The sequence below is a fragment of the Bufo gargarizans genome, chromosome 11 (assembly GCF_014858855.1).
Source record: "Bufo gargarizans isolate SCDJY-AF-19 chromosome 11, ASM1485885v1, whole genome shotgun sequence".
Classification (NCBI taxonomy): domain Eukaryota; kingdom Metazoa; phylum Chordata; class Amphibia; order Anura; family Bufonidae; genus Bufo; species Bufo gargarizans.
The window spans coordinates 40,048,646-40,073,755 of NC_058090.1; the positions used below are offsets into that span (position 1 = coordinate 40,048,646).

Sequence of the window (25,110 nt, forward strand, 5' to 3'; positions counted from 1 at the left end):
CCCTTCAGAGGAAGTAAAAAACAACAACACAGTAAATACTCACCTGGCTCCTCCGATGCCAGACATTGCACTGCTGGTCTGTGTAGGAGGAGAAGCACAGGCTGATTCCAGACTCCTCCTACACAGACCAGCACCGCCATGTTTGGGGGCACCAGCTGAATGGTGAAGCGGGGAGCGGACGGCAATTTCTCTCTTCACCATTCCAATCAGCTAAGAGTGGGACATACCTCAGCTGTTTCGGGCCGCGGGACAGCCACCGAAATCCGGGACTGTCCTGCTATATCCAGGACGGTTGGGAGGTATGACTCACTGGCTGGGCAGGCAGCTCCTGCTATGTCCTGAGTGCTGCGGGTACCCGTGGAGGCAAGTACCCTTTATTTATTTTTTTTACACCATATTGGTCTTTCTGGAGAGGAGGGAGGGGGGTCCTTTCTACTGCAACTAAGTGCATTTGAAGGATGGAACTGAGCGTGCACGTCCACCACACTGAGGTGGACAGAGAAATTAAAAACCGAGAAAACAGCAGGTGGTGCTCTACAGGTACGATTAATTAAATAACTCAACGGCTACGCTAAATTTTTAATTACAGCGTTGGTTTGAAAACAGTAAAATATTTGCATTGGGAGGACCCCTTTAATTTTTATATCATGTTGGATTTTTTTTTATTTTTTACACTGAGATTAAACCGAGCACAAAATGTGGAGCAGGAACGCTCTGTCCGTTGCTGTGAGCCTCTCCCAGAAGGCTGGACAGGAGAACATGGCTGACGAGCCCTCGACCACCGTCAGGCACCATTTCGCGCTGCGTGTTATCAGCATTGCCAGGGAGGGAAAGGCCGCCTCGCGCATCACGTGGTCCCCTCTCGTCCAATCAGATGCCGTTTTGACGTCCGAGCGCGGTCTTAGCCAGACTCTCAGCTGAATGGCAATGGGGGACGTGGAGGGTGTAGCGCTTGTCACTACTCGAAGGGAAGTGCGTTAAGAGAGCGGGAAAACCAGCACGCTGGGAAAGGTACGGACCAGTCTGCACTATATCCGCTACTCTAGTCGGTGCAGCTCCCGTTACGTGTTCACTGCTCATTCCGCAGCGGCGCTCCCATAGGTAGTCATTGTGACCAGCGAGTTACGTAAAAGGCGTAAGCCATTTCCGAGAATGGCGGCTGCAGAGTGAACGCAGCTCAGCCTCTGTTTACTTACCGCCTGGGCGAGTGAGAGGGTGGCGCTGACCACGTGACTTTCTTGAGCCAATCACAGTCCGTCTAGTGCTGGGCTTTTCTGACTGACGTGCTTTGCTGTATCTCTCGGCCGGTGGTTACTGTGGCGGGCGCGCTGCGCTTCTTATACCGTGGCTGAAAAAAAAATATATTTTTATTTTTTATTATTTATTTATTTTTTATTATTTATTTACAATGTTCGTCGATGCGTGAAAAGTGATCAAAGAGAAATGGCGGCGGCGGAGAGAGCGTGCGGATTTGGTGGGGCAGGAGAGGGTCACGTGACGCGCCGGGCGGGTGTCTGAGAAGGTGACACGCAGGCGCGGTGGGGGAGGAATCCACCCTGTCACGTGACCGCTCCATGCCGAACTGCACACAGTGCTGCTCTCTGGTAGCAGGGTTATAGGAGAGGCGGGGATGATGGGCGTGATATCTACAAGTGGAAATGTAGTCCAATGTGTCTCCTGACTGTCTGCAGGGTGGTAATAATGAATTTACATGTCGGGGTGCATGTGATCAGTATATACTCGCACTGTACTGAGGGACAGTTTAACCCCTTAGCGTCCACCTTTCTACATTGGTCAGTAAATGGCTTTGGCCTGGGCTGCCCACGAAGAAGCCCCCAATCTGGGCTGTTTAACCCCTTAGATGCTGCTGCGGTCAGTAGCTATTGACTATTGATCTCTAGGCGGTTACAAAGGGATCCACCTGTTTCACATTGGCAAATGAGATTGTCAAGTGTCTTGAATTTGCAGGGGCTGTCCCTGATTTTCAGAGAAAGTCCTGGCAAATGGGTGGGGAAGTTGTAACCCCCTCCCATAAGTGGGTGTTTCTGGGCATTCCCAGAGGCGGGTCCTGAGTCCGTCCCATCAGTATGTCAGTATAGAACCGACAGAAATAAGGCCTCATGCACACAAACGTTCCGTTTTTTGCGGATAGGATGCGGACCCATTCCGTAGCCCTGCCAAAAAAAGGAACATGTCCTTTTCTTGTTTGTTTTTAGGCATTGTTACAATGGATCTGCAAAAAACAAAACACATAAGGACCACAAAGCACATACGGTCGTGTGCATGTAGCCTAATACTTTGTGTTGCCTAAGCAATGCAGTGTATTATGGAAGCGATCCAAAGATTGACTATTAAAGTCCTCTCGTAGGGCTAGTAAATAGTAAAAAAAAAAACAAAGCTTTATAATGGGGGGAAAAAAATGCTAAAATAAAATCCCCTCCACAGATTTTGTATCGCCACATCTGTAATGACCCAGACTACAGTTAGCATGTAATTTATCCCCTATAGTGAACGCTGTAAACAAAAATTACATAAATACCAGAATTGCTGTTTTTTTTATTTGCCACCAAACAAAAAAGTGATCAAAAAGTGTTATGTACTCCAAAATGATACCAATGAAAAGTACAAGGTGTCCTGCATAAAGCAGCTCTGTAGAAACAAAAGTAAAAATGTTATGGGCCCTTGAGATGCGGCAATGCAAAAACATTTTCTTTTTTTTCTTTTCTTTTTAAAGAAAAAAAAACATTTTATTGTGCAAAAGTAGCAAAACATAAAATAATATGTATTTGGTATCACCGTAATTGTACTGACCCAGAGAATGAAGATATCATGTTATTTATGTTGAAAATTGAATGTAAAAGCTCAGTGGCAGTATTTCTGTTTCCCCCCCCCCCCCACCAGTATGATCTGTGTACCCCAAAATGGCACCATTAAAAACTACAACTTGTCACTCAAAAAACAAGCCCTCATACAGCTACATAGCTGGAAAAATGTAAAGGTTATAGCTCTTGGAAGGTGGCGATGAATAAAATTGCTTGGACAGTAAAGCCTGTATTATACTGCCCGATTTTTCGGCAGGTAATCGCTAGCAGGCGTTCGTATAATCATCTTGCAGTGTAATAATGCCGCTAGTCCATAACTTTTGACATGTTAAAGGCGTCAGATCGCGGTGTCTAATAACGATCTGCCGCCAGCAAACCACTAGACAGCATGGGGACGAGCGATGGCATAGCGATCACTCCTCCCCCATGCTGCGGAGGAGATGGCTGCATGTAATAGCAGCAGTCTCCTCCACCAGGCAGGACAACCCCTTTTAATATTGATGATCTGTCCTCAGGATAGGTCATCAATATCAGATCGGCAGGGGTCAGACTCCGGGCACCCCCGCAGATCAGCTGGTCGAAGAGAAGGCGAGCGCAGCCTTCCCTTCATTGTTTACCTGCTCGCCGTCGACATCGCAGCCGATGTAGTTACAAGCCGTCCCATTCACTTCAATAGGACGGCTCCTTCTTGTTCCTACAGAGCCGTCCCGTAGAAGTGAATGAACGGCTTGTAACTACACCTGATCACTGTGAGCAGGTAAACAATGAAGGGAAGGCTGCGCTCGCATGGCACTGCCTTCTCTTCAACCAGCTGATCTGCGGGGCTGCCTGGTGTCGGACCCCCGCTGATCTGATATTGCTGACCTATCCTGAGGACAAATCATCAATATAAAAATCCCAGAAAACTCCTGCGAACAGACACTCCACATGTGCAGCATGCAGATGTCAAGTGCGCGACTTCCTGACGGAAACCAGAAGGTCCCCTCTTATAGCCAATGGGATGCGCTGGTGTCCGTCGTATCTAGTACGGAAAATAAAACCGATAATCATTACCTGAGTCGCACTGTAGCCCATGACACTTGCATTTTGCAGCCACTGGTTGTAAAAAAAATCCATAGAATATTCCCAAATAGGCTGTTAGTATATGATAGCAATGATTAAGATGCCCTTAATAAATCTGCCCCGCAGTGTACAGAACGGCTTGCGTTGTTTTTCTTCTTTTCTTTTGTGTTTTTCGGCACATTGGTGTAAGAGAATAACCACAAGGAATGCTTACCATAACACTGCAGAGCTCTAGTGTAATGCAACGGCCCCACAGGGACGCACCGCCGTCTAGGCGGTATTCTCTGATGTACAAGCATGCAGACAGAGAAGTCCTGAACTATTCGTTAGTCTCTTCTTCAAGGGGCTGTCATCAGATGCACTTGCTTGCAGGATGAGGGTATTGAAGGGACCAGCTGTTTTTTGCCAGGGAAATCCTTGCCTGGGTAGACATTCAGAAGAGTACAGAGAGGGGGAGACCCCGGGTGCACAGAGAGGGGGAGACCCCGGGTGCACAGAGAGGGGGAGACCCCGGGTGCACAGAGAGGGGGAGACCCCGGGTGCACAGAGAGGGGGAGACCCCGGGTGCACAGAGAGGGGGAGACCCCGGGTGCACAAAGCTGCTCTGCAGTCTGGCTTTTAGAGGTCGATGCTCCTGATGTACGCTTACAGATACATTTATCGGCCATGAGACCACCCCGGGCCCCTCTCCTAGTTAACGGCTGATTTTGCTAGGGGAAGCCTGGGAATAGTGCAAGGATGGCACAAGTCTGCCAGAACGGGAGCTGCTCATCCCGAGCAGGGCATCCCTCCCCATGACACCAGTACTCTGTGTATCTAGACCCCCATTGAGCGGAGTATGTGGGCCAGAAGTTAGCTTGAGCTGTATGGAGGTAGCATGCACCTCTACCTGTGCCCAAAAGTGCAGCTAAAGGCACATGGGTCAGCTTGCCCCAAACCATGCCATGTTGCCTGCAGGTAGGTCACACCTAAGTAGGTAGTCGGGAATCCTAGCCTCAGTTAAAAGGGTTGTCTCATCAGGATAACCACTAATGCCCTATCAAAGAGGTTATTCTGTAAAAAGCATTTATTATCCATACACAGGACAGATGTTAAAGGGGTTCTCTGGGCTTTTACTATTGATGACCTATCCTCAGGATCAATATCAGATCAGCGGGCGACACTGGGCACCCCCGCCGATCAGCTGTTAAATGTATGATAGGTGGGGTCCTGACCACTCTACCCAGTCACCTGGCAGTGTGCACCCTGACCTCCATTCAAACTCCTCTTGTGGCCCCCTGTTCTAGTAATGGGTGGGGCCCCAGTGATCATCCACAGGATAGGTGATACATTATTTTGGCAGACTTGGCTTGACCATATGTTACATGTTTAGCCCATTTATATCATTTCATGACCGCACCCCATATGAACCTATAGGACAGAATACTAGGATGGGGGAGGTGCTGTATGTCGGGACATGAGCAGGTACAGCAGTATGCAGCAGCCTGAGCGCACCTTGGTGTTGCAGAGTGTCATGCAGTACTCGCTATAACCTGGGTGTGGCAGTGTTCGCACGATAAGCTCCTCCCCCTACTGTCTAGGCGGCAGCGGGAGCACGTGATTAGAGCCTCGTGTTCTTGCCGCCGCAGATGCCAGGTGGGTGACGTCACTCGTCTGCGCTTGCGCGGGAGGCCGAGTGGATTTCTTGCAACTAAATTATGTATTTTTTTTTATTTTAAAAAGCATCCCGTGCATGTGAGAGGGCGGTACCGCGGGGTAAGTGCCCTGCAGTGATCGGGAGAGGACGGCCCTGAGCTCCGTCGTCGGCTGGGGGAGCGGAGGGAAACTGTGAGGTAAGCAGAGTCCACGGTGGACGGGGCACAGCTGGCAGTGCAGAGGCGGGGGAGCAGGGGGTGCTGAGAGGGGTGTGATACATGGCTGCAGGAGGGGTGGTGCGGGGGCCACCATTGTAGGCCGTGTGACAGTATGTGCATGATGACATCACCACAGCCACAAAGTATGTATACACACAATGGCCTCAATATTATCAACATACAATTGTCTTTTTTGACCCATCGTCAGTTGAAACTGGATTTTGCGGATCAGATGCAGACCTATTCATTTCAGTTGGGCCTCAAAAGATGCGGACAGCACACGGTCACTCCACAGCCCCGCAAGATAAAATAGAACATGTTATGGAGAAGGATAGGGCCGTGCTAACATAGGGCAGGACGTACCCGGTATCCGTGTTTTGCAGATCTGCAATTTGCCGACCTCAAAAACGTCTATGACCGTGTGCATGAGCCCTAATCTGCACCTTTGGGTGTGGAATTCTGGTAGATATGCTGTGGATTATCCGCTGTGGCTGCACCCACCTGTGACAGTAATTTGGGACTATCGGGCCTCTTTCAGACGAGCGAGTGCAGTGTGGAAATCGCTCCTCCCTGAGTGAACGCGACCCTCCGTTCTGGACGCTGCTAGTCTTGCAGGAGCGTACGGCTTTATACTGATTTATAATGCTGTGTGCCTCTGCATGATCTTATTGCTACAGAACCATACTGACAGCTGTATGTCAGTGTGACCCTGTAGAAGGAAGGTCATGCAGAGGCACACAGCATTATAAATCAGTATAAAGCCTCACGCAGACGTCTGTGGAACACGGTCTGTGAGATACCGGACTGGCATCCTGCTGAGTGCACGGCGTCCTTGGTTACTGGGACACCGTGAGCTTCATGCTGCCGCTGCTGTACAGTAATACACTCGTATAGATAGCGGTTTCACGAAGCGCACGGCGTCCCAGCAACCAAGGACGCTGTGCACTCAGCAGGATGCCAGTCCGGTATCTCACGGACCGCGTTCCATGGACGTCTGCAGGCTTAATGCCGTGCGCTCCTGCAAGTCCAGAACAGAGGATCTCGCTCGCTCAGGGAGTGTAATTTCGTCTGAAGCAGCCCTAAACTGCTCGGCGTGCTGCGAAAAAATCAGTTCCATTTATCTAAATAGGGATGTTTTTGGCGGGAAGCACATGGATTTCTTCAAGCCCCAGAAATTTTATGCAACAAAATGTGTCACATGTGAAGAGGCTCTTAAAGGAGTTTTCCAGTGACTCGTCTATTGGTGACCTACCTCTGTATGGAGCAGCGCTGCAGTAACCGGACAGGGCCACTACCCAGCAGACAGAGTCTACGGCTTCTGATAGTGTATTTTGCAGTCGGTAGATAACAAAACTTTCTGCTGGAGTCGCCTTTTTTATTTATTTGATATATGGAAACATTTTATTAATTTGTTGGGTTTTATCTGGTCAGTCATACATTAAAGGGGTTGTCCCATGAAAATATTCTACTTTTTTTTCAAACCTGCATCTGAATACTTATTCAAATTTTAGTCTAGCTACTGAAATCTATCAGTATAGCGCCACCTGCTGTTTGCTCTTTTTCTAATTTCTCTGTCCTGCTCACTGAGATGGACACACATGCTCAGTCACATCATTAAGCTGCAGCAGAAAGGACACATTCCTTCAGAAAGCGCACGCCCCCTTAGCTGCCATCTTGAAATAAATCTAGCAGAACAATGAATGGGGAGATCTCTGGATACATGTGAGGTACAGGGCTGGTTCTAGCTTTGTTAGAAATATATGATTTTCATTTTTACATTAATCATGGGATAACCTCTTAAAAAAATATATATTTTATTATTTATTTTCTTTTTTTCTTCCTCTTTTTACAGATATGCATCTTATAAGCAGACGGTCATTACAATTAATGGTATAAGCATATCTTGCAGCCACCATGGAGGAAGAATCGGCTGCGAGAGGTGGCATAGAAGGTGTAGGCAAACTGCCATCCGCAGCTCCTGCCTTCTTTGTCATCCTGACTCCATCTCAGGGCGATGGCTCGAAGGAAGAAGGGATCTTGGTTGCCAATAGGGATGTATCGTCTGTGGCACCAGTTATCACAACCGGTTCTGATCAATCCAAGTCTGATTTCTTCCTTTCATCTAATTGTACATCTGGGGAGATCACCGTGACCCTCGACAATAACAACATGTGGAATGAGTTTTACCGCTGTAACACTGAGATGGTCTTAACCAAGCAAGGAAGACGGATGTTTCCTTATTGCCGCTATTGGATATCTGGTTTAAATCCTTATCTAAAATACATCCTTGTTATGGACATCACTCCGTTGGATAATCAGCGCTATAAGTGGAATGGAAAGTGGTGGGAGCCTGCGGGGAAAGCCGATCCACACGTTCTGGGCAGGGTGTTCATTCACCCCGAGTCTCCGTCTACAGGGCAGTATTGGATGCATCAGCCCGTCTCTTTCTATAAACTGAAGCTGACCAATAATATTTTGGACCAAGAGGGTCACATCATTCTTCACTCCATGCACCGCTACTTGCCACGGCTACACGTGGTTCCCGCCGAAAAGTCGCCGGAGGTAATTCAGCTTAACGGACCCGACGTTCACACTTTCACTTTCCCGCAGACCGAATTCATTGCCGTTACAGCCTATCAGAATTTCCAAATTACCCAGCTAAAAATTGATTGCAACCCTTTCGCCAAAGGTTTTCGGGAAGGTACCGTACCAGGACGACCAGTTAAAGATTTGAAGCACAAACCTTCAGAACAGGAGGTGGACGCTTCGAGCAGTAAAAATTTAGAGGAGAATGAGGACCCCGATCGCATGAAAAAGCTACAGGAATTATTCAAAATGTCTGAGTATTTAGATGGTGACAAAGAGAATGACATTTTCAACTCTGTGCGAGAATTCCTAAAGTTGACACAGTCAACGCCTGTACTTGACAAAGACACTAAACCAGATGAAGATGTCCTTAAAAGGTATAAAATATGAGCTGGTGTAGATGCTTAGAAGAGGACCGGTCGGCTCTTCTGCCTTGTCTGTTTAAAAAAAATATATATATTGTATTCCACGTAATATAGCGATTCTGCTTACTGTGAAACCTTTTATGCATCCTGCTAGAAGGTAGACCCTTTTCCTTGCACAAGCTCAAGGCTGGTTACTTTACACTATTATTTTGTGCCAAAAAACCTGCTTTCAACTGGTTCCTTTTTTTTTTTTTAGGAATCTGCTTAGCTAACCACCCTTTTCTAGACACCTTTCAAATGTGTCTAGTGAGGCACAAAACCCTTTAAAGGGGTTCATGCATAGTTTTTGAGCCAAAGCCAGAAGTGCAATCAGCAGAAAAGAAAAGTGTACCATATTTTTTGCCTATAAGACGCACCTAGGTTGTAGAGGAGGAAAATAATAAAAAATATTTTTCATCAGACCTCAGATCAAACCCCCAGTGTTTCTCAGACCCCCAGTGTTTCTCAGACCTCGGATCAGACCCCCAGTGTTTCTCAGATCTTAAATCAGACCCCCAGTGTTTCTCAGACCTCAGATCCGACCCCCAGTGTTTCTCAGACCTCAGATCCGACCCCCAGTGTTTCTCAGACCTCAGATCCGACACAGTGCTACACCAAGTAGGGACACGCTTGTTTTAGTAAAGGGTATGGTAATGACCAATTGCCATTTTGTTTCGTAAATATTTGGGGAGGAATAACAGAGGAACAGCACAATGCAGAGCAATGAGAAAAAATGGTCTTGCATTGTTATTTCTTCGGGAATTAAAGTATTTACTTGAATGTCAGGAGCGCTAACATGTAAATGCAATTACAATGGTTTTCTGAGACTTTAATGCTGATGACCTATCCTCTGGACATCCAGGACCCCCACCAATCAGCTGTTTGAGAAGGCCGTGGTGATGACAGGCAGCTCAGATCCATAGAAGTTAATGGGAATGAGTGTGATAACGGGCACAGCCGCTATGCAATGTATGATGCTGTGCAGGGTAAGCTGAGAGAAGGCGTGGTGCTCACAGGAGCGCCCGTGTCTTCTCAAACACCTGATCAGCGGGGGTCCAGGGTGTCGGGGAGGGGCACCTCCGATCAGATACAGATGACCTATCCTGAGTTGCTTGAAAAAGACCACACAGTTCGAAACGTTGCACTGTATTGGTGAATAAACCTTAGGATACTGAAGACAAGAGAGTGCTGCGGTTTCTTTACAAGTTTACCTATCCTGAGGATAGGTCATCAGTATAAAAATGTCAGAAAACCCTTTTAATTATTGTAATTTGGTGTTCCTGTTTTAGACACCTAGAATTCCTGTTGTGAAGACAATTTTGTAATTTATCTAGTTTGGGGAATGTGGCTTTATACGCGCCCTTTTGATAGCTTCTTTTTTTTAATTTTTTTAATCAGATTGTTTTTTTTATTGCAGAAATATGACAAAAAGGCTTTACAACCAATATGTAATTTTTTTATACATATAGACGACTCTAGACCCATTTGGTATGTTATGGCTGCGGGGAAAGCCGATCCACACGTTCTGGGCAGTGTGTTCATTCACCCAGAGTCTCCGTCTACAGGGCAGTATTGGATGCATCAGCCTGTCTCTTTCTATAAACTGAAGCTGACCAATAATATTTTGGCCCAAGAGGGTCACATCATTCTTCACTCCATGCACCGCTACTTGCCACGGCTACACGTGGTTCCCGCCGAAAAGTCGGACCAGACGGATCCGCACCTAAACGCAGGTGTGAAAAGTAGCCTTGTCTACTCCCTACCTGTACAATGAGCTCAGTACAGGTCACAGAGCATACCTCGAAAACTTTTTCATAGAAGTCAATGAGGTCCCCTCCTGTCTATGGTGTCTGCTGCAAAGTATGTTAAGAACAGCTCGGGCATAATCATGTTCAGGAAACTGAATAAAAAAAATAATAGATCAGAAAAAAAGGATTTGGTTTTAACTGACAGATACAATTCTAGGTGACCCCTTCCTCCTGAACTGGCCATACAAATGAGATGAACGCTTGTTTGGCCAAGAGCTCTCTCTATCTCTCGAGCCTCCTATGCTTGGCTTGGCTGAGCGTGCATATGTAGTTACAGGGAAGAGGGGGAAAAAGTTGCTGCGGACACTTCTGAAATCCAGCGTGCCTGATCCTTCTATTCCATGCAAAGGAATGTCAGGTAAAGTTGCCACATCTCATGTGTATGGCCAGCTTAAAGTTACTGGGGTTATCAAAGAAGAGCAGAAACGTGACAGAAGAGTGCTGCACCAGTCAGCTTCTGCGCCAAACCTGTAGCTATCAGGTTCTTCTGATGAGACAAAATGCTTGATATTGGACAAAACCTTTCAACTATGCTGTCCATTCTTTTTCTCCTTTGTTTAACACAGGCTGATAGAGAGGGCGATGATCAGGAATGAGGAGGTTTATTCCCGATCATTGCCCGCTCGTTAGCTGCATTTACATTCAGCTATGGTTGACGAACGATCGTAGCTTCACGTTTTTGTCGGCAGCACATCCCTGTTCATTCGGTGCAATGTGATGCCAACAAACAAGCATGAAATGAGCATTTGCTTATATGTGCGGTGATTGGAGGCATGTTTATATAGGCCAGCCGAGCATTTGTATCCGATAATTGACCTGATCCTATATACGTATAGTCACTTTATATGCATACGGATTTAGGTGCGATATAATCTTCTCTTCTCCTATAGGTTCGCCGAACACTCCTCTGTGGCATCTCTATCTACACCCTCTGAGCAGCTTAGTGTTGAAGTTAAAAAGGAGCCTGAAGATGACTACGATTACAGTAAGACTTCAGCTTCAGCTATAGAAAGTGTGGCGGTTAAGCAAGAACAGTCCGACACTGAAGATGCCGATGTCGATTATCCCATATTAGAGAAGCACTTTGCAAAGTTCAAGGAAGATCCTTACCTGGATGGAAACCACTCTTCAGACAGCCCAACAGGGGTTGCAAAAGCAAAATTACTGGAACTTGACCAGGGCAGTATGTGCCTGGAGCCTTGTGCTGCTGATAACCACCTTGAGGCTCCCGATTTACCAAAGCCGGTCTTGCCCGAAGACACACTACAAGACATGGATGCGCAGGACTCCACTCTCCGCACAGAGAGTCCTCCTATTTGTCCAAGCCCAAGTGTTAATTCCCAGGTTGGAGTCGATGTCTCTGTAAAAGAAAAGAGGAAGAGAATATGTAAAAACAAGATTGATGAAATATATGCGACCCTGCAAACTGCACTGAGAACCTCCCGCGGTCCCAAAAGGAAATGTCCTTTACTGTTCCCCAAACCTCCAGTAACACCAACCCCTGGAAATGAGGGCACTGTAACACCCATAGCGAAAAAAAGAGGGAGGCCGCCCAAGCCTAAAATTTCTAAGGTAGGACGCCCTGCAAAAAAAGACAATCCCATAGAAGCTCCTCGATTGTTCCCAGATTTCAATCCAGACCTTGAAGATGTGGACGGAGTCTTATTTGTTGCTTTTTCTTCTAAGGTAAAATTTAAATAGATGTAGTGTTCTGAGCGATAGTTTTAGAGGCTCTTATGTGCCCTATTGTGAATATGAGGGGACGCTGACATCACGCCAGCCTTGCTATGTAAATCCTGTATGTAATAGAATTGTACGGTTGATCATTTTTATGATGGATTGTGCTCATTTGGAATGATTAAATCACAGCCAATTTGTCAATTAGATTTTAAGTTATAGGAGGTCTTCACTAGAAATAGTTTTCACACACACCCATATATATGATTTGTAGAAAGCACCACTATTAGGGATGAGCGAATCGACTTTCGGGTGAAACATCCGAAGTCGATTCACACAAAACGTTCTAATACTGTACGGAGCAGGAGATCCGTACAGTATTAGAATGTATTGGCTCCGATGAACTGAAGTTATTGCTTCGCAAAGTCTCACGAGACTTCGTGTAATAACTTCCTAAATTATTTTTTTTTACTGTAAAAAAACATTTCCCGAACCTCGGGTTCGGTTACAAGGTACCACTTGGAACCGAACCAGAGTTCGGGAAATGTTATTTTACAGTATAAATTAATTTATGAAGTTATTGCGCAATGGAGCGGCAGGACGTGCATGCGCACTTCTGCTCTATTCATTTTCTATGGGAGCACCATAGCTGAGTACAGCACAACTCCTTTAACAGATGCTTTAGCAGTAATAGCCCACTGTTGTGGTTACTGCACTACAAATATGTCTGGATCTGAATGACGTTCCAACATAAAACTATTTTGGATTCAACTAGAGATTCCCAGTGAGATAACTCCTTCCAAAATGAGGCTTAATCCCTGCTGATTTTGCCAGGGGAAGCTGCGGACAGCTCAGCCTTTTAAGCGGCTGCTTCAGGGGAAATTTATTAATTGGTGGCCATTCAGATAAATGGTGGCAGCACGAGGATGGCTGGAGTCCGCCAGAATGGAAACCACTAATACTGAGCTGCTCTTCATTCCAGCTCATAGAGGTGGGATCCCCGGCGGACTTAACAGGGTTATATGAATAAGTAGTATTTAAACATGTAGTAGAGGGTAGGGCTGAAACGATTATTCGATTGAATTTGAATCGAGTAATTCAACACACATAGTTAGTTATATAATTATTTATCAGAACCCGTTAAATAAAGTCAGATTTTTTTTTAGTAAAGCAATTTTATTCCCGGTTGATGTGTTTCTGTAGGAAGCTCTGGATGTCCACATGGAGAATAAGCCTCCAGATACTGAACCCTCCAGTCTTTCGACTCCTGAAGCCAACTCAGAACTAACAGGTAGATGGACTGAATACATGTATAAGGCTACTTCTCCGGCATGTCGTAGTTTTATTCCGGCCGCCTCTCGGAATGTTTGCCGTGCTGCCCCCGGCCCGCCCCCATTATAGTCAATGGGGCCGGAGTGGACCTCCGGCAGCATGCGTGCACTAGCGTCAGCACGGATCCGGCAGGCTGTTCACCCGCCAGAACAGCCTGTCGGAGAAGGCTGCTGTTAGTGTGAAAGTAGCCTAAGGGGGCATTCACACGACCGTATTTTGGTCTGCATCTGATCCACATTTCATGCAGATTGGTGCGGACCCATTCACTTCAATGGGGCCACAAAAGATGCGGACAGCACACCGTGTGCTGTCAGCATCCGTATGTCCATTCCGCAGTCCCTCAAAAAAAACCATTTCATAAAATAAACAAAAAGGGGGCCTTCTATGACCAAATATTTTCCAATTTTTGTAATATATTTGGCACAGATTTTGTTGCATAAAATGATTTGCGGCAAAATCTGCGACTTCTTCCTCTTCCACGTCATGTAGTATTAAAAAAAAGGGCATGTAGGTGCGGAGGCCCATCTCATTTATTATTTTCTAAGACAGTTTTTGGTGTAGAAAAATATCTAAATCTACGCCAGCAAGGGAGCTGACGTAGATTTAAAGCTTTTGTATTCACCTAAGTTATGTAGAGGCTGATGAGCACGTGCACTATTTTGGTCTATAATTTGGACCAAAAGCGCCGATTGAAGTCTATGGGTCCATGAAAAACACTGACTGGTGGCATTCATGGTTTTTTTTTCTGGACATTTGTCGGAAATGCACTGGAAAATAGTTCTCAGCCTAGCAGTGTCCGTGGAATCAGAATGACACACAGAGAGGGCAAAAAACAGACACACAGACCAAACACGAGTCTTTGACAGACATCTTCAGGGGTGAACCATGGACATGGGAATGAAGCCTTAGGCCTCTTTCACACTTGCGTTGTCCGGATCCGGCGTGTACTCCACTTGCCGGAATTACACGCCGGATCCGGAAAAACGCAAGTGTACTGAAAGCATTTGAAGACGGATTCGTCTTCAAAATGCTTTCAGTGTTACTATGGCACCCAGGACACTATTAAAGTCCTGGTTGCCATAGTAGTAGTGGGGAGCGGGGGAGCAGCATACTTACCATCCGTGCGGCTCCCGGGGCGCTCCAGAATGACGTCAGAGCGCCCCATGCGCATGGATGACGTGTCCATGCGATCACGTGATCCATGCGCTTGGGGCGCCCTGACGTCACTCTGGAGCGCCCCGGGAGCCGCACGGATGGTAAGTATGCTGCTCCCCGCTGCACTTTACCATGGCTGCCAGGACTTTAGCGTCCCGGCAGCCATGGTAACCATTGAGAAAAAGCTAAACGTCGCATCCGGCAATGCGCCGAAACGACGTTTAGCTTAAGGCCGGATCCGGATCAATGCCTTTCAATGGGCATTCATTCCGGATCCGGGCTTGCGGCAAGTGTTCCGGATTTTTGGCCGGAGCAAAAAGCGCAGCATGCTGCGCTATTTGCTGCGGCCAAAAAACGTTCCGTTCCGGAACGGAAGACATCCTGATGCATCCTGAAGGACGGACTGTCCATTCAGAATGCATTAGGAAAATCCTGATCAGTATTCTTCCGGCATAGAGCCCCGACTCTATGCCGGAAGACTATAACGCAGATGTGAAAGAGCCCTTACTTAGTAAAAAAATATGGAAACATTATTAAATTGTCGACTTTTTTTTTCTTTTTTCTTTCAGATGAGATGCAGAAAATTTTAAGATTAGAGAGGCAGCTGTTGACTCATTTGAAGACCATGAAGAACAGGCAGGTCATCCACCCGGCCTTACAACAGGGTAATATGCTTGTTTGATGTAGGCGTGTGTTTTTAAAATCATTCCTGGTTTTGTGTGTTTTATGCTTATTAAAACAATATTACCTTTTTTATGCAGTGGGAATAAAATTAAACATTGTGGATCCTGCCATGAGCATTGACCTGAGGTATCTAGGAGTTGAGCTTACACTGCTGTCTATCACTAGTGATGCAAACTATGACGATAATGGCTTATGTGCACAAGGTGAGTAGTAGTACGGGTACATAATTTGCTATGCGACTTTTCAGTTTAAGTGAATTTATGATGATTACTTCACAAACTAAAATAACATAAATGCAATGGTATAAATTATAATTTACTATGCATTAAAGGGGTTTTCTGAGACTAGGGATCGACCAATATTTTATTTTTTTAGGGCTGATAACGATAATCTATGAACTTTCAGGCCGATAGCCGATAATTTATACCGATATTCTGTGAATTTTCATTTTGAAAAAAAGAAAAAATTCCTACACAAATCTGCTGAAAATGAATATGTTTATTGTACGTGTAGGCTTACACTGCTGGGGCCCCGATCGGAACTGCCACTGCACTACCAATGAGGAGGAGGGGATAGGGGACACTGTGGCCACTGCCACCAATGATTAATACTGGGGGGCCTGGGTCGGGGGGCGCACTGCGCCACGAATGAAGATAACTCTCTCATTAATTCATATACAGGAGGCGGGAGCTGGCTGCAGAATCACATAGCCGGCTCCCGACCTCTATGAGCGTTAGCTGCGATCCGCGGCAGTTAACCCCTCAGGTGCGGCACCTGAGGGGTTAACTACTGCAGATCACAGCTACTTGTCATAGAGGTCGGGAGCCGTCTATGTGATTCTGCAGCCAGCTCCCGCCTCCTGTATATGAGTTAATGACAGAGTTATCTTCATTGGTCCTAGGCCAGTGATGACACATTTATCAGTCACATGGCCTAGGCGCAGCCCATAGAAGTAAATGGGACTGAGTGCAATACCAAGCGCTGTGCTGGGTGAGCTGCAAAAAAGCCGCGGTGCTCACAGGAGCGTTGGTGCCTTCTCAAACAGCTGATCAGCAGGGGTCCTGGCTGTCAGACTCCCACCGAACAGATACTGATGACCCATCCAGAGGATAGTTCATCAGTATTAAAATCTCGGAAAACCCTTTTAAGGATTTATACACTGAGGCAGAGTTACTGATCCTAATATTTACACTCTGTAAAAATGGGCCAAATTTATTAATGTGACTCAGACAGGAAGATGCATTTGCTGTCTTTTTTGTCTAGCTTTTTACCACTTTTTGCATGAAAAATGTTATGGCAGAATTTTGGTGCATCTTTAACCTGCCCCTTTTCAGTAAGCCACATGTTGTTGAGCAGGGCAAAACACATACCAGATGTGGTGCAAAGCAGGTATCCTCTTGCAAATTAAGGCAGAATTCTGGTGCATTCCAATGTTCCAAGCCTAACCCGTTCCTCATTGCACCTTCTATTATCTCTACATCTTTAGGATGGCCATTTGTGTCCAGAACCGGGAAAACCACTGACTACACAAAGATAAAAGGATGGCGAGATAAATTCTCCACAGAACCAGCAACCTCCTCACATAAAAATGAAGGTGAGGAGCTCAGTTTCTAGGGTCAAAAGTTGTCGTAAAGGGAAACTGATGTTTGGTATTTAGAGGTGTAAACTTGCCTTATCTTAATGAGCTAATTAACACACAGATTATTCATAATATTGAAAATTGTATGAATAGTTACAAATCTACATATTCATTCAGACGTACCTTTTTGTGAAAAAGAGGCATCTCCTAAGGAAGATAACGATCTCGCCGGCAGCACCTCTTGGAAGTGGCTCCGTGTGAGTCAAAATCCAAATTTCCAGCAAGCCTTGGGATTTGACAAGGGAATATAGCCAAGCCAGATATTTATGCATAGACTTATTTTTTTTTGGGGTGCTCGCCCCTTCATCACTGTAGAGGAGGATTCTGGCTGGCTGAGTGCAATGCCTTGGATACAGCTTAGGCAGGGTACTTGCTGTCCTTAAAGAGACTAGCCCTGTATGGAGACTTACTGGAAGTGCTCCCTGGTATAGAGACTTATTGGCAAGGCTCCATGAGAAACAAATACGCAAAGAGGTATCTCTCAAGGAAAGAGAATCATCTCGCCAGGGTCACCTCTTGGAAGTGGCTTTCTCAGAGTCAAAATCCAACTTTCCAAGGCGCCAACACCACAAAACAGCGGTCTACACATGGATATCTGGCTTGGTTATATTCCCTTGTCAAATCCCAAGGCTTGTTGGAAAGTCGGATTTTGACTCCTAGCAAGCCACTTCCAAGAGGTGGCTAGCGAGATAGGTCTCTTCCTTGGGCGATGCCTATTTGCATATACGTTCCCCATGGAACATTGTCAATAAGTCTTTATGCAGGACTGGTATCTTTAAGGAGTTTCAGCACCTTGCCTAAGCCATTAATCTCTTATTGAAAGATTGAAGCAACGCAGTAGAATTTGATTACATAGAAGTACGATGTGGTAAGAAATTTGATGCATAAATGTGTTTTCTGCAGCTGGCCGGAAGAACCTCTCAGCCTTCTGCAGCGATGAGCTTGATGAGTATCTAGAGAATGAAGCAAAATTGATGGGTGACCTCAAAGAACTGACTTGGCACAAACCAGAGTCCTCTGTCAGTTATCAGCTGCCTACTAAAAGCAGCAGTTATGTGAGGACGCTGGACAGTGTGCTGAAGAAACAAGCACAACAAGCAAAGTCTTCATTAAATACCGCAGAACAGTTTCCTGTGCCGAGGAAAAAACGCAAGTATACTCGCAGAGTGTTCACCCCCAAACCAGATTCCAAAGCAAGGCCTATAATACCAGCATCAATTACTGTAAAGGAGAAGTCTGCTAAACCACACTCTGTGCAGAAGAAGGACCATTCTGCATCACACTTTCTGAACAAAGTACCGTCCACTCCATCCAGTTCAGTGGAATGCCTTTCCGAGTCCCAACCTGTGTTAAAACCATCGGAGGATGAGCAGAATGGCACAGTTCAGCCCAACTTAGTTGCTTCTGGTGAGGGCAACGTGTTCCTAAATCTCCAGACACAGCAAGCTTCAAAACCTATTGGATTTTCTAAAGTTCAAATGAAGCTTTTAGAATTAGAGGAATGTGCTATGTGGGAAGGAAAGCCTCGCACTTATATCACAAAGGAACGGGCAGATTTATCGCTCTCCACTCTTCTTACAGCCCAGGTAATGTTACGACTTGGGTGGCTTGTGCTAACGTACGTTGGCAAGTAAAGTCAACTTTTGTGTTTTCTTTAATTGTTGGCCTAATTTGCAGAATTCTCTCCCTTTTTTTTTTTTTTTTTTTAATCCTTTTTCTTAAAATCCTTGAATAAACTTTTTTGCATCCCAAAGGAAATGTGTAAGCAGAAGAGGACACTTAATATTTAAAAAGGTTGTCTTATCACAGACGATGGGTGTATATCGCTAGGATAATGCATTGTTTTATAAGTGCGGGTCCCACCGCTGGGACCCGCACCTATATCGATAATGAAGCACCGAAAGTGGTGGAGAGCGCACTCCATTTATTTTCTATAGGGCTGCCGAAAATAGCTGAGCACTATTTCTGTCGGGCCCATCTAAGTAAATGGGAGCGGTGATGTCACAGCGTGGTGCGATGTCATTCGCTTCCATGGGGAGAACGCTTGGTGGTGGCCGAACTGGATTCCTCTAGCAACCACCTTGCGGGGCTCCGTTCCTAATATAGGTGCGGGTCCTAGTGGTATCCTAGTGATATGCCCCCATTGTCTGAGATGAGACGACCCCTTTTAATTTAGGTTTTTATTATAAACATATTTTTTATTTAAAAGATGGTGTTTTTTATTTTTATGTTATCCATATTAGGCTACTTTCACATCTGCGTTTTTGCTGGAACCATCATGGATCAGCAAAAACGTTTCTGGTAGGATAATACAGCCGGCTACATCCGTTATGAACGGATCCGGTTGCATTATCTCTAAAATAGCCATGATGGATCCGGCACTAAAACCATTGTAAGTCAATGGGCACTGTATCCATTTTCTTGTGTCTGAGACAACGCATCCGGCACTATTGACTTTTATGCCTGATCCGTCTAGCTCCATATGCCATGACGCAATCAAAAATCGCTTTTGTGTGCATCATGGGAACGAAACGGAATGCATTCTAGTGGACAACGTTCAGTTCCGTTTTGTCGCCAATTGACAATGGGGACAAAACTGAAGCGTCTTTCCCCCGGAAAGTTAAACGCAGATCTCAAAGTAGCCTTAAAGGGGTTGTCCGGGTTCAGAGCTGAACCCGGACATACCCTTATTTTCACCCCGACAGCCCCCCCGAGCCTAGCATCGGAGCAGCTCCAGTGCCCTGCGCTAGATCGCGCACGGCACGGGCTCTTTTGTTTTCAATAACACACTGCCGAGCGGTAACTTCCGCCCAGCGGTGTGTTCGGTGACGTCACCGGCTCTGAGGGGCGGGCTTTAGCTCTGCCCTAGCCGTTTTACTGGCTAGGGCAGAGCCAAATCCCGCCCATCAGTGCCGGTGACGTCACCGGGGTTCCTGTCAGCCCCATAGAGAGCCCCGGTACGTCACCGGAACTCAGAAAAATGCCTTTGCCCTGTGCAATTTAGCGCAGGGCAAAGGAGAGCATCGGAGCATGAACTGCTCCGATGCTCATGTCAGGGGGGCTGCCTGGGTGAGAATGGAGGTATGTCCAGGTTCAGCTCTGAACCTGGACAACCCCTTTAAGAAAGAAAGTCCAAAAGTATTCAAGGTCATAGTAGCCACAAAAGCACACCAAATAGGCTTTCCTTTCAGCAGATTATGTTAAAGGTGTTCTCCAGGAGAGGAGGAGTTAAAAAAAAAAATAGTTGCAGCACCAAGCTCCCTTCTCCGATGTTTCTGGTCCTTCTGATACGGTGGTGTGACGTGCCATCTACATGCATGTCACTGCTGACAACTAATCAGTGGCCCCAGCGGTAATGTGTGCAGGCAGGGCACATGACCGCTGCCATCACTGAGGCTGAGGGGAAAGGAGATTGCAATATGAAAAGGGGTTTTTGGTCATGCTGTGTAGACTAGGACAGAAAGAGCATAGTCATGTCATCAGTAGAGCGGGATTAACATATGACAGCTATCTTACTGAGTTCTGCGTAAGATAGCCTAGCAACAATGTACATACAGGTAAAGCTTTATTTGCATCTCCCCTCTGGGGAGGGGTTGTATGCCAATTCTTTCTAGAGCCTGTATAAGGGTGCCTTCACACGTGGCAGAAAATTCTGCGACTGAAAATCCTTTCCATTCACCTTAATTGACCTCGCAGAAATCCATGTGTTCCTACCCCATTCAAATGAATAAAACTGATTTCTCGCCCATATTCATTGGGGGACACAGGAACCGTGGGTATAGCTATGTCCTCTAGGATGCGTTGACACTAGTAAAAGCTGTTAGCTCCTCCCCTGGCAGCTATACCCCCTCCAGCCTGGAGAGAGAGCTTCAGTTTTTTCGAGTGTTAATAGGAGGCAAGAAGATTTTTTTATTTTAGTTTATTTTTTTTCTCTTCTTTTAGGCAGGAAACGGTGGACCCTAGCCTCCCTGTTCTCCCGGGAGGAGCACGCAAGCGTTGGTCCGCCACGCTGCCTCCTCCCCCTACAAGAAGACAAGGTGGACCAGGGCAGCCTCGCTCCCCTGCATCCTGCCAGCCAAGGGGTCACCTAGGTCCGCCAAAGAGAAGACCCTCCCGCCATGCCAGACTCCTGCCACTCCGGTGCCAGCTGCTGAGGAGGTGACCCTGCTGGAGAAGGTGACCTTAGGCCCACTTACGGAGGGTGAAGAGAAGAGGAGGAAGATGAGGTGAGTACACAGGATTAGGTAAGTATGTTAACCCTCTCCCCCCTTCCCTCTTTGGTGTCAATAGTTTTTTTTTCTAGGGTTAACAGCCTTGAATATAGATCAAGTCCCAGGAGTATATGTTTTAACACAGGGCTTATTTATTGTAGCCCCGGACCCCCTCTCACTCCCCCTCTACAGCGGGTTTGCTGTCGGCTACGCGGGCGCTTAGGTGGTTAATAACCAGACACAGCGGGAGGCCGAGCGGACCGGGACCATGCACCGGTCGGACAGGCAGGGAAGGAGTAGAGGAAGCTCCACTATATGTAATGTGCAGGTGAGGGAGCTTGCTGCCGGTCCCGCAGCTACCTCCACCGCTCCGGAGGGGTTAATGCCCGGACGATCGGCCGGACACTGCAAGAGATCTGGCCCAGGCTCTTCCCAGCCCGCGGGGTCCCCACGTCCGGTGAGTACAAGCGGGCGTTTCCGTCTCACTGTTCCAGGTCCTCTGCGCCCCGGCCGACCGACAGGCTCCCGGTCGGCCGTGCGCATAAACTTAGGCCCCGGCTTCGCTGCTTACTAGGCCGCAGCTATATCCACTGGTATGGGGTGGGGGTGCGCTCTGGCGCAAATTTTTCCCACCTTACTCCCTCCCCCATAAGCCGCTGGGCCCCACCCCGTCCTCTAAAAGGCAGCTTAACCCTTTCTGGCCAGCCACCTCTTTAGGTCGGCAACAGACATTCTGGGGGTTCTATCTCCAGTGCATTGTGCCTTACGTTGAAGCAGTTAACCCCTTCCTGTCTCTCTGCTCACTTGACGCTGGGCATCCTAGGTTTCACAAGAAAAAAGTGTTCTACGGGCCCCCCTCATGACCGCAGGACCACCCTGTCTATATGGTACCAGGCTGGGTCCGTGTCCTATACTGTACAAGGGAGAACCTCTCATAGTTCCCAATCCGCCCTCCAAGGTCGTTTGTTGATTATCCTCCACCTGCGCAGATTTAGGGAGAACAGCTGAGGTAATCCAATCCTCCCTCCAGGTCGTGTGGTTGATAGTTCTCTAGCGCACTTCACAAGGACCTCTAGTTTCCCAATCCGTCCTCCGGGGCTGTTTAGTTGACAATTCTCCACCTGCGTGATCCAGAACCTCTGAAAGTTCCCAATCCATCCTCTGGGGTCGTTTGGTTGATAAAGCTCCATCTACACAATCCGGTGAATGGACCTCTAGTTCTCACTCCACCCTCTGGGTAGTTTGGTTGATAATTCTCCACTTGTGCGATCCAGTGGAGAACCTCTGGAAGCTCCCAATCCACCCTCCGGGGTCGTTTGGTTGATAAAGCTCCATCTATCCTTGGATGGACCTCTAGTTCCCACTCCACCTTCTGGGTAGTTTGGTTGATATATCCCCATGGGCGTAGCCTGCAACTGCCACGGGCAAGTTTCATAGAGTTAGAACTGCGCGCAAGCGGGCCAGAGCGCAACATATTTCACCTCCACACCCCCACCTTTCCTCCCTTGGGTCTCGCTCAGACGCACCCTCCCATCCCTGGAGAGGTTCGGTCTGACGGGGGGGGGGGGGGGGGTCAGGGATTCTGGCTCTGACTCGAATACGTTGCAATCTTCCATGATGGCGTCCATGGTAGCCAGCAGTTCTTGTCGTCTGCATTACCCTCCTTTCTCAGGCGGAGTATTGGACCACTATTGCATACAATACTTACCTTAGGTATTACCTCCTTCCATAGGTGAACTAACTGCTAGAGCGCTGTTTTCAGTGTCGCCCATAGGTGTTCACCCTTCCATAGGGGATGGAATCGCACTGGGTAGTACCGTATGCATTAGCCTCTTCCATACTTGGCGTTATGGCATTATCACTGGTTACAGTGTTTACCGTAGGCATTACCCATTCCTTAGGTGGAGTAATTGCACCCTTACGGTGTACTGGATTCGCCATATGCATTACTCTCTACCATTGCATTCAGTTCCTGCTGTATGCATTGCCACTTCCGCTAGCAGTACTATGCATTACCGCTTCCATAGGCGGAGTAATTACACTACTACAGGATACAGTATTTGCCTTATATATTGTCCCCTGCGGTAGGTGGACTAAGTACAGTTACACTGGTTTTCAGTGCCGACGTATGCATTGCCCCTTCGGTAGGTGGCGGCATTGCATCTCCACTGGGTTCTGTACCTGCCGTATGCATTAGCCTTCTCCATCACCGTGCTTCCTGTTGCATTACCCCCTTTCACAAGTGATCCGCTTACAGGGGAATACCTAAGCATCTTGGGTTGCTGCAGTTCAACTACGCCACGGCTCTAGATGCCTTAGCTTCTTTCACACTGGGGTGTGGCAACAGTCAATACCGCCGGTGCTCTGCATCTAGTGGTGTATGGGTGCCGCCAGTGGATACGGTAACTGTTTCCACATTGTATCCTTATCTTTCAGTGCTGGTTTGGAGCATGGTTGTGATATCCTCTGTCCTCCCAGAGGGGTTGCCTGCATCACTTATGTGTCCTAGAGACCACCCATCTCCATGGGCCTCCTCGGTTCCAGGCCATTGCGCATAATGTGGGGAGTACGTTCCAGCGAGTCGAGTGTTCACTGACTCTGTAATCCCCCTCAACTGGGGGTTCTACCCTGACGCTAGCTTGCTGTTGCTCCTGTTCAGAGCCCTTCCAAGGTACAGTGTTTGAGGCTAGCTCTACTTAAATGGAGCAGTATGGTGCCTTGGCTTCTACGGGATAGCCTCAGGCCTCTCCCTCAGTTTTGTGCCGACGGGGCAGGCGCTGGCTACTACTGGGTGAGTGGTAATTGAGTTACCACTACATACTATGGTTCTTACTGCACAGCATCTTCGTCAGGTGGCGGATTCTTCTAGCACTAAATTAGTGGCCTCTGCGGTGTGGCCCCTCCTCAGCTTGGGTATGGGCTAGCGATACAGTTGTGGCTCCCTTTGCTTGGCTTCCCCCTCAGGCAGAGTTTTTGGCACAGCCACTAAATCCCTGGTTGCATCTGCGTTTGCACGGGGTATTCTTTTTGTGGCCTTCTATTTTCAGATTTCCGGACCCGGGTGGTGGGCTGTGGCGCACTCCACATCTCTCCTTCTACAGGTGGATCCTTTCCATTGGCCCTGGGTGTGGTACCTTTATCTACATTACCTCTCTTAAGACATGACTAATGTCTAGGTCACGTCAGCCCTCTGGTGATCTTCCTTTCCACCGCCCATTTCGGGGGTAGACTACGAGACTCACCGCGCCACACACAGCGGGGTTGCTGTCACGTCTTGCCACGCTGATAGACGTTCCATTCATGGAACGGAACACCCTTCTATTTCTTCTTCCTCCTCGAACAGAACGGTTGCCGGCCTCTCCCTTCTGTATTACTGGACTGCGGAAGGTGTTCAAGGCGGTCTGTCTGCGTTGGAGTCGCCCGGACGTGGACTTGATGGCCTCGAGACTCACTCGAAGCTTCCACCTTTCTCTCCCGAGCAGGAGATCCGGAAGCTTGCGGCGTGGATGCCCTGATATCCCCTTGGTAGGGGTTCTCCCTCCTTTACGTTTTCCCCCCTTCCCCCTCCTATCCAGGGTTCTACGGAAAATCAGGATGGAGGGTATTCCGACTAGCCTAGTCGCCCCGGGGATTGGCCGTCGCACGTGGTACGCGGACCTCGTTCTCCTTCTGGGAGACGTCCTTAGTCACTGCCACTCAGAGATGACCTTCTTTCAGTCTGTAATTGAGGAAGGAGAGACCGGCACTCGCGATGATAATTCTGTTGTGGTTTATTCAGTCACATATTACAGAGCATAGTGACGCGTTTCAGCACACACACGTGCTTTCTTCAGACTATGTGATAAACTCCTATCATCATGCCTTATATACATACAGA

The 25,110-nt window shown here is 47.4% G+C and overlaps 1 protein-coding gene across 8 annotated transcripts in view; it reads left to right on the plus strand.

Annotated features, from left to right (window-relative positions):
* Nucleotides 1-730: 730 nt before the first annotated feature.
* MGA (MAX dimerization protein MGA) overlaps nucleotides 731-25,110 on the plus strand; it is an 80,029-nt gene continuing 55,649 nt past the window's right edge. For 4 of the 8 annotated variants that reach the window (XM_044271796.1, XM_044271801.1, XM_044271802.1 and 1 more), the window contains exons 1-9: nucleotides 732-1,011; nucleotides 5,607-5,716; nucleotides 7,590-8,700; nucleotides 11,426-12,221; nucleotides 13,416-13,503; nucleotides 15,269-15,364; nucleotides 15,461-15,586; nucleotides 16,870-16,977; nucleotides 17,926-18,608. In XM_044271796.1, coding sequence (XP_044127731.1) covers nucleotides 7,652-8,700; nucleotides 11,426-12,221; nucleotides 13,416-13,503; nucleotides 15,269-15,364; nucleotides 15,461-15,586; nucleotides 16,870-16,977; nucleotides 17,926-18,608 — 2,946 coding nt within the window. In that variant the 5' untranslated portion in view covers nucleotides 732-1,011; nucleotides 5,607-5,716; nucleotides 7,590-7,651. Of the gene's footprint in view, nucleotides 1,012-5,606; nucleotides 5,717-7,589; nucleotides 8,701-11,425; nucleotides 12,222-13,415; nucleotides 13,504-15,268; nucleotides 15,365-15,460; nucleotides 15,587-16,869; nucleotides 16,978-17,925; nucleotides 18,609-25,110 lie in introns of all 8 variants that reach the window. The other 4 variants (XM_044271800.1, XM_044271804.1, XM_044271797.1 and 1 more) reach the window with 3 other exon arrangements.